This window comes from Trematomus bernacchii, unplaced genomic scaffold (assembly GCF_902827165.1).
Source record: "Trematomus bernacchii unplaced genomic scaffold, fTreBer1.1, whole genome shotgun sequence".
Taxonomy (NCBI): domain Eukaryota; kingdom Metazoa; phylum Chordata; class Actinopteri; order Perciformes; family Nototheniidae; genus Trematomus; species Trematomus bernacchii.
In genome coordinates, this window is record NW_022987720.1 from 5683472 (window position 1) to 5696124 (window position 12653).

General features: G+C 39.4%; 1 protein-coding gene across 1 annotated transcript; it reads right to left on the bottom strand.

The window, feature by feature from the left end:
- Positions 1-8334: 8334 nt before the first annotated feature.
- Positions 8335-11961, bottom strand: sod2 (superoxide dismutase 2, mitochondrial). Its single transcript, XM_034142836.1, has 5 exons — positions 11853-11961; positions 11095-11300; positions 10820-10936; positions 9900-10079; positions 8335-8995 (listed from the first exon to the last, which is right to left on the bottom strand). Exons 1-5 carry the CDS (start codon positions 11879-11881, stop codon positions 8850-8852), a joined length of 678 nt encoding a protein of 225 aa, XP_033998727.1. The 5' UTR covers positions 11882-11961; the 3' UTR covers positions 8335-8849.
- Positions 11962-12653: the final 692 nt, after the last annotated feature.

Genomic DNA, 12653 nt, shown 5'->3' on the forward strand with positions numbered 1-12653 from the left:
AACCAACTCCCCCAAGGTCTATCTTCTGCTTCTAATTAGGAAAATAAAAGCTGATGACATGTTGAAAACAATTGAAAATCCACTGTCAATATGAAATGATTTACTTGTGTGTGTATCTGTGTGTGTGTGTGTGTGTGCGTGTATTGCTTGCAGATTGATGCCACTGCTGTGTGAAATTAGGAAAATGTAGTACTCTTCTCTCTGAATGGACTATTATGTGAACACTGTTAATTCATTAATCAAAAGTGTGTGTTTTCACGTGTTGACCATGACCCCTGCAGAGGGCTGGGGCTCTCCATGGTGCCCTGGTTGGTAAAACACTGCGGCAGATGTGTGAGGATGAGGTCACTAACGTTGGATACAGACAGAACATAGGAAAGAAGCAAGAATGAATGACTTGCTAGGTAAATCTGTCCTGAATTAATGAACAAATGACATGAAAATTGAAGATTTCAGCTTACAGGAAACAAGTCTCTTAAGTACAGACATTAATCAGTGATGTTTGTTATGAAATGAGTTTGAGAAGTTTAATCCAGAAATGAAAAAGTGAAGGGAGGAGAGGAGAAACAGGGAGTTCAATATTGCTGTGGGAGTAAGATGAACAAGCAGAATCAGTGTATTTTAGGAGGCTGCGTTAGAAGAAGAAACAGCAGTGAGAAAGAGAGAGTGTGAAATTAGCTGGGACAGAGGGAAGAATGCTTTGAGAATATTTGTCTAAATCTTTCTACCGACTACTGGTCCGACTGCCAATAATGCATCTGTTTCTGAATACAGCAGTGACTACGGAAAATCCCCTGGCAGTGAGAATCTCCATCACACACACAGATACACACAAACAAGAATATTAAACCTGCAGCTCTGTCGTCAACATATCTGCAGTTTGATGTCTTATATAACTTAATTTCACCTCTCCCACCCAAGGTTAGCACCTTCATGTCACTTGATTTTATCCAGATCTCCTCTCCTGCCACATCCTCTCTGGCCTCACATGCTTTTCTTCTTCCATCCCCATGAGCAGCCAACACTTCATGCCACATTGAAGGGTTTAAAATTGAACAAAATTCAAAGGCTGGTTCTTGTTACAGAGCTGCATTTTAGACTTTCTCTCTGATTTTGGACAATAGTTTTCTTTGTTGTTAGTCGCCATTTCAAACATGATTCCAACCTGTACAGACCTATGGCGGGTGAAATAACACAAGGAGGAAATAAGATCAATAAGAAAACAATAACAGCAAATGTCTGTCCTTAGATTGAAAACGTCATTTTTCTATAGTTTTTTTTCAAAATCTGTCGGACAGGAGGTGAAAAATCTACCGTTGGGAAATTTGAAGTAGCTTTGAACCTCAAGTCTTTTTTTTTCTTTCTCGTCTTTTCAAATTACCTTCTGTTGTGACCCAGTCATTTTTTCCATTCTGGTTTTTGCTCCTAGCTTTCCATGTGGAGATGTGTTTAGACCAGGTTTAGACGGACAATGAAATATAACAGGCCCCAATGATGAATGGATACTGATGGATTCTTGCAAAAAATACAGACAGCCGCCTCTTCTGTGCAGCATGATTTCATTATGAGTATGGTATACGGTACGTCAATGAGTTGTTAACTGTTTTCTATGAAGATTTGGAGAAATCCAGGACATTGGACATCCTGTTTGATCTGGCAGTGAATTTTTTTTAGCAACTTTCCAGGAAACTTTACATCAATTTACATCATCAAGTCGGTACTTAAAACTAATTAGTTTGAATGACGTGTCCTTACACTGTAAAAGGCAAAAGAGAGGCTAGACACGTTGAATTGTACACATGGGAATAACAGCGCAATCTTGTGGGCAAACTATTCCTAGAGACTTTAATGGTGTAGCAATGAAAGTGAATGCTTGCCAGTCAATGGCTATGTGAGGTGCATATTTATTGTCAGATTTTCACTTTAGGAAAGTTTAAAATGTCAAATTCAAATGTAAGAAAGGTGTATTATGCCTTTGAATGAGGAAATATTGAATAACATAATTAAAAAACGCCCATGTACCATAAGGACAAAAACATGTGTGATTCTATTTTCAGTTTAAGGTCTCGCTTATTTTATTCTTATTTCTCCCGTGTGCACAATCTGTCAAAGGGCCTGTTCTCCAGCCAATGTGCTATAAGGAGATCCATCAGTTCACCTTCCCAGAAAACTGCTGCTGCTAACAAAGCCAGCTTTCCACAGTGCATTGGTAAAGGTTAAGAGGGACATTTTGCAGACATAGCTCAATGCATTGGCAAATAAGGAATAGCTAATAGCACCTTGTTTGACTTCACATAAAACTTGGATCAAATGCCATTGGTCGGGTTCATAGCTGAAATGTCGCACGGTTTAATCTTAGCAGTTAGATTTCACATACATATATGTTACAAAATTGAAAAAAAATGTCCCGAATGAGCTAACAATTGACCCATTTTTTTTTATTTAGATTTTCTTATGTATCTTATTTATCAGCTCAAAGAAGATTATGTTTTTTAATTTGGTTTGTCTGTTTTTAATGTTTTATAAAACGTTGTGGAAGGGTTTAGCATGGACCAAGGAAGAACCCATGCAATTTTGGAGCAGATCTAAATCCTTGGAGGGGAGACACACATTATTTTATAGACTTTATGAAAAGCCTTTTCAGCTTGAATATATAACCTTTCTGCTAATACTCTTGGATATAAATTGCAGCCAGTACAGGATGTTGTGTGAGTGTATCATTGCAAATCACGCTCTTGGCTAGAACTAGTTTGCAGACTTCAGTCCATAAACGTGTCTTTCTTTTATAGCTATATTTTTGTGTGAATTAGGAGACATGGCACACGTTGGTTAGACCCTGCAGAAAAAGGCTGGGGGGTCCTTTGTGATATATGATCTGTCCTCTTTAGCACTGATGTCTGTTGAGTTGTTTAATTTTTTAGCGTAGGAATCAGTTGAGAGCGACATTTCACGTCTCCAACACATTTAGGCTTATTTTCAATCAGGTCAGTCTTCCATAATCTGGAGAGTCTTGTCCACACAAAGTCAAATCTGATACCATCTGAGAATCATTCCATACGGTCTAAGTTCTTTCATCTTGCGGCTTTCTTGTGGGTATCAAAGATTTTATAAACATCAGATCATTTCTTAGAGAGCTACATGTGCATCTAAGTGATATATATAAATGCTATTGGGGCCAAAACCATGTCAGGGCAGATCTTTACATAGTCACACAGAAACAGATGTACTATAAACACACACTGAACAGAGCCAAAGAGGAGGTACATGAACAAATAAACTCAATCAGGTCTTTAAATATACTCTTTGCTATAACTAACCAGGCCTGTGAACAGAAGTTCAGACATGTTATTTTCCAAACAATTCTCACTGTCTGATGCTACATCGTCCTAGAACAGATTGAAATGTACCTGCCATTTAAGAATAATCTCAAATTTGAAGGCACGACGAGTCAGATTTTCTTAAAATACAATGCATAGACTCACGTAATACTAATCCGTCACTCATCACTTATGACTCACTAGGAGTGTGTGGTGGTGTGTGTATCTGAAGAGAACCTGCCCTCGGCCTGGATTTGTTCTGTTTCTGAGCATCAATCTTTATAAACCATAGCAACTGGGTGCTAAATCATAAGCACAAATCAACAAGCAAACTACAAAAATGGCTGAAAACAACTGAAAATATAGTGAGCAGTGAACAGCGCTTGTTCCAAACCAGTAATATGGGGAACTGAATAAGGGGTTGGCTTCCACCTCACAGTGAAAACTGAAACCCTTGTTGAGCCACAGAGGGCAGAGAAGGAGCCAACTTTAGATGTTAAGTTAACAAAGCGCATCTGACTAATCCTACTCTTTGTGGCATAAATGTGGGTCCATGTTTTAGTAAATCAGGAGTAAATGCTTCAGGCACATGGTAATAAATGGCAAGTTTAGTCTGTTTTATGACATTCCTATATAAGAAACCAAAGCCCCTCTTGTTACAGTCTGTCACCTTCAGCCACTTCTGTGGATACCTGGAAATGAAGGACAGAGGTTGTGTGTTTTATGGTTATTGAAGATGTTTCTGTCCTAAGATTCCACCTGAAGAGACTTGTGTGATTTTGAATAAGACACAACATGGAGCAGGGACTTCTCCAGTCTAGCCAGGAAGTCAATTGTGCTGCACTTTGAAGGCACCTTATTGAATTATAAGACATTCTAGTATTTGGGTATCCTTCAGATTCTTTTTTCTCTCTGACATCCTGTGAGCCGGCCAAAGAGGATTTGCATCGTGCTGACTCTCAGCAAAAGATGAGAAAAGATGGCCAAATTCTGAAAAAACGTATCCGCTTCCTTGATTGAATCCAACAGGATTTTTTTATCGGAATCCAACAGTATTTGCCAAGATGAATAATACAGAAATGGAGAAGGCAGCTTCAGAAAGTATGGATATGGAAAGGGAAAGTATCGTCAAAGGAAAAACACTCAAACAACTGAAAACGTGTCTGCGTCTTAAAGCTTCTCACTTCTAAGCTTTAAAGATTTAGCTCCAGTTTCACAGATTTGGAAGTCTGTGAAATGATCCACAAACTAGCGCAGAAATTAGGCTTATTGAGTATGAATGAGCAATTATTGTTCATTTTATGGATGCAAGGATCTTAGGGTAACAGTTTGTGTCCTTGTATGAGCTACATTTGGCAGTGAGGAATGTATTTTTCTAGAGAAAGTCAGTGATCTCCTCATGGATTTTCCAACCTTGGATCAATCCCACATAAACCTGAATGACCTCGAGCTTGCAGTGATTTATCACACTCTGTTGCCTGAACGATGTCCTCAAGCCTTTCGACTCACTGATGCAAGCGACTGTTACATAACTGAGAAGAATTAACCAGACACAGTCCCGCCTTATTGCCAAAACAATCCTTTCCTCTCCTTTCTTTACAGTAAGCTGATTTTCAGGTCGAAATGTTAACGCTCAGATGAAAACACAAACAGAGGCAGAAGTCATACAGAGTTGATGAAATGTCCTGTATCCACCTTTACTTTATTCAGGCCCTCGAGGATGCTTCTCTGTCTGTTTGGTGTTTTGAGCAGCCGTGATGAATCAATCACCCTGTCAGGCTGAGGTATCAAAAGCTTCCCAAACCCCTGCTGCCTCTTCCCCCAATGAAACGTCTGGTTCCTGGCTCTCAGTGCCTGGTGCACAGCTCCCTCTCCAAAGCACTCAGACTCGGGCTCAGACCCAAACGGGTGCCCCGAATTTAGCTCCATCGCCCTCTCTGCCAGGAACAACGGACTCAAATACTGGAAAGTGTTACCTCCTTAATGTTGACACTTCACTTTTTATAATGGCTTTCCAGTCCAAATGGGACAATGACAGCTTGTGTAGGCACACAGCACGAGGAGTTCACATCAGGGAACAATGAGGGACAGATTTGCAAGGCGGAGGATCGTCTGGAGCCTGGAAATGTGATGACTAAAAGCTGCAAGGGCTGGAGACTGAAGACTTCCCTTCAAGAAGTCATATGACAAGTATGCAGAGCTGGGATATCAGATTTGCTTTGAGGATAATTACAAGTAATCTTTCTCTGCAAGTTTGAATTCAGTATAGTACGTCATTCCAATCCTAACCCATCACTTCACAAATATGTTAATTTTGTTTTCAGTTTGGCCTGTTTGTTTGTTTGCAGGATAACGGAAAAACAACTGGCCCAATCTGCATGAAGTTTGGTGGAAGGGTGTGGCATGCGTTAAGGGAGAAACCATTACATTTTGGATAGGGAACACAAATAATTTCAAATTTTCCAAACAATGTGAAATAGGGCGTTTGCCCTTGGTCAGCTCATTGAGTTCCCTTCAGATTTAAATGGATTTTAAACTCGATGCTATTTAAAAGAAATGGTCATACAAAATTGTATTTGTGACCATAACCGTTTATCAAATTGAACGTTCAATATTTGTGTTGGTTTGGTTTCGCTTGCATTAATACTACTACCACTTGACTGGACTTTTTAACCATTTATGTATTAGCTATAGCTTATTATTTGAGCTGTGTATGTATTACTTTAAGCCATTTATTGGAATCTCTGTTAGTTTAAGCATATTGTTTATATTTCTCCACTCGCTGACATGACATTTCAAGCACTCTCAATCGCAACATAACATTTTTAGGTGTTATAAGTGACACAGTATCCGGGTTGATAATTTTACAAGAGAATTGTTTGTTTTTTTCAAATAAATTGAAATATTCCATAATCCCTGTTCCTCTTGAAACTTCATATGTATCTCCTGGCGTCTAAGTACACCTGACTGTTAATCTGCTGTAGACGTATTACATCTGCCCAGTCCGATCATCTGAAGGCTTCCATCTGACCGTCAGAATATTAACATGGTTTCTCGGTTCAAAAACCCAACAAATAGCTAGAGACATAGATATTTGAAACTAGTGTGAATAAACGATGTGAACGTTTCTTTATGTCTTTTGGCAACACTAAAAGTATCTGTGAAATGTAGGACAATATTAACTGTGTTGTAAAATAAATGTAATTCAGGTCATAAATCTTATCAGGAAAAATGCACACTCTATTCCTGACCTGTCAATAAAAGGAGGATGTGAAACAATGCGAGTCTCACTGCACGCTTGTGTGCGCCTACCGAGAAAACCGCACCAACAGCGGAGCTCTGGTTTCCCAAAGTGTGTGAAACTATGTTGGAAGTGAGCTAAACAAAACACTCTTCTTCTTTGCACATGAAAATCTTTCTAACGTTGCTCAACATGAGGAACTGTAGGATGGACTTCTCTCAAGTGCGTGACAGGGAAGAGGATAAGCCACAAAGTTGAATGTGTTTAGCTTTCAGACGTTTGTATGACAAAAGGAAAGAGCACAACAGCAAAGAACAGGTAGTATGGAGGAGGAAGAGTTAAACTCAGTCCCAATGTTTTCCTTTCTTCCCTTCCAGAGGTCAAAGAAACTTTGAGTTCCATCGCTTTTACGAGTTGTGGAAGAGGGAAATAATTTTTGGCACGCCCAAAGTCTTACAGAGCAAAAAGTAGGCCACATTTAAACAAACCGTCGTCTTAGAAAAGGGGAGACTTCTGTTTTTAAAGACTGGCAACGTCTCCCAAATGAGAGTATGTCTATTTCTATTTATGGCTCTGATAAATCTTTTTAGTCGTGCTTCCCAAAGCAGTCTGAAGTCAGACAAGCTCTTCTGCGGCAGATGCTCTCTGCCCACATGAGTAATATTTTGATATGGAAGTCCCAGAAGGCCTGTAGGTCAGATTTAACAATCACTACCGTGTAACAAAGAGTCAAACTAGGCCAATATATAACAATTCCTCGAGGCATTATAGTCTAAATCAGAACTGTTTCAATCGTATTCAGTTTGACAATCATAATCCTACATAATTTACAACATAAAGGGAGTCTGGTCACCATGTGTTTGTCCACTGATAACCAGTTCACTTTTACACCCTCACACCACCAAAGGGAGAATGTGAGGAATGTGAAACTGGTCAGTCTCAATCACTGACAGGAAGAGCTTCAATCCAGTCGCTTAAATCACAGGAGATAAAGCAGCTAGAAACTATTTGTAGAGTAAAAGCAACCTTTTAGATATTTTAAAACATAAAACACGCACTATGTAAAGCGAATCCATTTGAAATGTACTGTGCGTCGTATGGATAAAGAGGCGGTGATCTTTTTAAAGTGTGTTTGAATCAATACCATGAACATATAACTTTCATACATTCATCATTTAAATGCACTCTATAATAAGCCGTTTTGCAGAAATGTGTGTGCATTTCACTCAATGGGTCATAGCAGCTGTAACCTTGGGAAACACTGCCCTCTTTTGGTGACATTGCATAGAAGCAAAGTACATCAGAAGTAAACAGTCTACTGTGTGACCAGAAAGTTTGTTTTGATTCTGATGGTTCAGGTTCATGAGTTTTTAATAATACTGGTCATAAATTATATGCCATTCAAAATAATGTAAACCCTGTTACTAGAAATGACTTTGTCTGCAGGGCTGTGGTTTATCAGCAAGCTGCTTTTCCAGACAAAATATTTTGATTGGAATGAAGCCAACTTGGGCTATGCTTTAAGGAAAACATAGAGTAGTGGGAAAGAATGTGTTGATAGCCATTGTGTAGCACCTGATGGACACAGCCAGGAAGAGCTCTTTGGAGTGGACTGGTCACTAATCATCCTGTATGCCTCACCAAATGTTGCGCAAGCCTCCAAGATACTATAGTGCTGTTTTTGTTTGGTTTTCCCTAGTTTAAGCTCTCCAACATTAGCTTTTTAGTAGATTATCTATCACAGAACATGACAAAAGAAGAGTGCAACACCAACCATCACGTTTGTACAATTGAAATATAATTTTATTATAATACATCAAAATCATGGACTGCAATAACGTTGTCTGATTAAGTTTGACTTATTCTGACAGAGCTCACTGAATATACACTCTGGTTACCTGACGCCTAGTTTACATGTATATCAGCCAATATTTCAGCATGATTAACAATAGCCAGCTTTGATGTGAAAGAAGGCTAATTTGTGCGCTTATGAAAAAGGTATGGAGGTTGGGAACAGACATAAATAATTTCTTTCAATTTGCTTCAACCTGTATGCATGCAGGGTGGTGTGTTTTCCAAGGAGGCAACATAATCTGCAACAATTTATTTTAAATCAACTTTGGTGCAGCTGATCATGTGAAAGTCAAAAATACAGTTAACCTGGATACCAAGAACGTCACTTTCTCATTGGTACTCAATGCACTGTCAAACTGAACAATGTTCAAAACTTCTATATGACCCAGTCCAGGAGCGGGTGAAAGGATTTATTGAGGATATTTAAAGATTACATTCTACTTTTTGGCATTCTGAAGACGCTCGCTCACATTTTCCCAGTTAATGACATTCCAGATAGCCTTAACATAATCCGGCCGCACATTTTTGTACTGAAGGTAGTAGGCGTGCTCCCAAACATCGATACCCAGCAGGGGGATGAGACCTGAGGGTCAGAGAGAGGAAACAATTACTCCGAGTGCTCTCTGTCATACAGTCTTTAGTCTTACAAGGTATATTGATACTGAAAGAGCTATCACACTACCCTGCCATTAAACATATACATTTCAACATTCAAGTATTAGCAATAATTGAACAGTGTTCTAATAAAAAGCATATGCATGAGTTGTGGCAATGTGCAACAGCAGGGCATGTGTATGTGTATGTGTATGTGCAGCGCTCCACTCTCACTCCATGCAGTGGACATGTTTTTCTCTCATCTGCTCCTAGCTACTGTCCAAAGCTTGCCAACAAAGCCGGCTCACACTATAGTGCTGTATCCAAGCCAAGGATTATGAGTTATGAAGGCAATACAATAATATTACAGTGGCTCCAAAGTCTGAGCCAAGACGCCAAACTCTTTATTGCCCCCACATTTTCTACGGATTACAGCCTCTTTTTCCGTTTCTACCTTTCACAATAAAAGCCCTAGACATGAACATTGCATCACTGCTTATGAGAGAGAACTTATATTCACACAGAGCATTTTGCTGAGAGGCAACTCAACAACAAAAAAGCATTCAGTACTGATTGCAATTATCGCTGCAAGGATTTAACCCGTTATTAGCAGCCATGTTTGAAGGTGGAGAGATGTGAACATGTACTGTAAAGCGCTACTGTTATTTTAAAGTGTTCTAGTCTTAGTTGGATATTAAATGCATGAACACACTATAGTACAATTATTAATTTCACATCCTCCACTGTCAAAATATTGTCTGATTCGTATATATTATAAGAAAACTAAGAATCATCATCTGTCCTCTATTATTTCATACTTTTCTTGGATGATTTAGGTATCGTTTCATAATTTGTATTACACTACCTCTACTTCAAAGCATTGTTTAACTGACCTGTAGTTCCATGCAGGGGATCCTGGTTAGCACAGGCAGCGATACGAAGGCTTCCACTCTCCTTGTCGAGGCCCAGCCAGCCCCAGCCTGACCCCTGCACGGCCACTGTAGCCGCAGACATCCTCTCCTTCATCTTCTGGAAGGAGCCAAAGTCCCGCTTAATGGCCTCCATCAGCTCTCCTACAACAAGGGACACAGACAGGTGCTATTTCAAAGCAATGCTAAACATTAGGATCATAAAAATAATTTTCAATATACTTAAATTTAACATAGTATATATATTTTCTATATAATCCAAATACAATTATTTTAGCACAAATCACATAATACTTTGCCTACTAATTAATGTCCCCATTTGACCCGTCTAAGTAGCCTTTTTGACCAGTAGGGGGCAGAATGCCAAAGGAAAACAAAGTGTAACACAAAGCTGAGCTCAGCTTCACAGGTTGATCAGTCATGTTCCTCCCAACCTGTTGAATGTATGTTAAGCCAATAGTCATTTAAATGTCAACTCTGTTTAAGTCTGCAGAATCCTCAAACACATCTTGGACTGGACATCTTTCACAAGCCACATATTTACTTAAGTTTCTGCCGTTTTATTTTGGGACGATAGTGTATTTTAAAACTTGTATGCGCTAGTTCACTGGGAGTGGCTCGCTATTGAGTGCTTGAATGGGTGGTAAGGTAAGACTAAAAAAAAAAAGACAGTCTTTGTAAAGGATTATCCAAAAACAATGAGCGTTAAGCTGCAAAGAACTGCAGAGTTGGCTGTTCCCTTGCAGTAGGTTTAGCAATAATTGCAAACCTTTAACTTTACAGATTCATGTGTTTATTGATGCAGATATAGGTTAACTACATATTAAAGCAGTGTAAAGTAAATAGGAGAGCTGTTTAAGATATTGGATGAATTTCTGCCTTACCCTGTGGCTCTCCTCCCCCATTAGGAGAGAGGTTAGTCCAGAAGATAGAGTGGTTAATGTGGCCGCCTCCATTAAACTTCAGAGCGGGCTGGAGGGCCACCTGTGCCGTCACATCTCCTAAAATACAAGCCAAACACATGCAGAAGGTGAATAGGAGTAAACATTTTGAATATATGGATTTATTTTAGAAAACGTGCAGATGTTTCAATCACAGTACACATTTAGATTACAATTTTCCTGCTATTTAATATACAGGAGTTTGTGTTTCTTTGTACCCTTTGCTAGTGCCTCCTGATATTTCTCCTCTGTAACATTGAGGTTGTTCACATATGTGGCATGGTGCTTGCTGTGGTGCAGCTGCATGATCTCTGCGTTGATGCTGGGCTCCAGGGCTCCATAGTCGTAGGTCAGGTCAGGGAGAGTGTGCTTCTGCCTCGATGCAGCCACCAGGTTTAAAGTTTGGCTGAGGCTGGCTGCACACCTGGAACAAAGCAGAGCAAAAACGGCCCAAACCATTACCATTGGATTTAAAATACAACTTTAATTGTAGTGGATTAGCCAACATGAATAGTACTAGCCCAAGAGAGCCTGGCACAGGGAGGTTCAATCGTTTGATAACACTTTGGCAACAAGGTTGAAGTGACCTAAATATATGCTGTTTATTGTGGAATAACGTTACAGTAAATTTATCAGGTGTTTAAATATAAACTGAAGCTGGTGACACCGAGTTAGCTAAGTATGAATATGTGTGTCTGAACATAAAAGCATTCAATTAACAATTCACAACGAAGGCAATGCGAGCAGGACTACGCTATAGTTTTACACAATTCTTCATCATCTGCGCCACAAGCTAGCCTTGCAGTGCTGCTAAACTAAGTTAGCCTCCTGGCTAGCTCAGTGTTAGCTCTGAACACAACAACTGCCCCAAGTTCATGAGCAGTCAATGCTAGCAGGAGTTAGCTATCCTAACAGCCCTTGGGCTCTTTGAGCATGGCAGTATTGGCACTAAAAGGTAAGTTGATATCTGTTTTACCTGCGTATCTGGCCAACTCTGCACAGCATGTTCACAGTGGTGCTTGCAGGATAAACAGGACCGAGTAGTCTCACTGGTTACTGGTTACTGCCCTTGAAATGTGCGATTTCAACTTGACAGCAGCCGACTATACCATTATCGCACTGTGGGGGTGTTGACGAGAGTGTACAGGAATGAGATAACCCTCAACTGAGATCATTTCAAGCCACTTTTGAGATATAGCAGGTTATCCACTATGATGACATGGGTCATGAAAACGTGGTACATCTAAATATCTGTTTAACATTTTAGAAAATGTACGTTATCCCCGTTATCCCTTCCTCTTGTTATAGATTGATCAACTCCCTGGTGCACTTTTTGTTATAAAAAAGAGCCAGCTCAAGTCTATTCAATATGTTTAGAAACATTATATGCCCTAGTAATTCAATTATCCATAATACAATGAATAATAAACGTGGTAATTGTACCAGTAGGCTGAACAATTTAGAACATTTATCAAAACTACCAGCAAAGGAACACGTGAACGTTTCTTCTACCCACTTCTACAAATGGATCGATCAATATCCAAGATCGTCTATATTGAGGGAAATGATTTACTCAGAAATAAAAAATAATCGACACTTCAGTGTGTGTGATTGTAAGGTACATTTTCACAACCAAAAAGACGTATAAAGAGAGCTTATCCTTGCAATTCATCTGGACTACGTTATCAAATATAATAATAACAGAATAAGCATACATTTCCATCATTCTCAATTTAGTGGCATGTGCCCAGGAAGAGCAACAGGGGGAACTGAGAAA

Excerpts from the sequence above, each read along its gene's own strand:
- sod2 (XM_034142836.1), bottom strand. The coding sequence starts at position 11,881 with ATGCTGTGCAGAGTTGGCCAGATACGCAG. Across the intron at positions 10,080-10,819 it reads TGGGGGAGGAGAGCCACAGG|GAGAGCTGATGGAGGCCATT; the intron begins GTAAGGCAGAAA and ends CCCTTGTTGTAG. Across the intron at positions 8,996-9,899 it reads TCCCCTGCATGGAACTACAG|GTCTCATCCCCCTGCTGGGT; the intron begins GTCAGTTAAACA and ends TCTGACCCTCAG.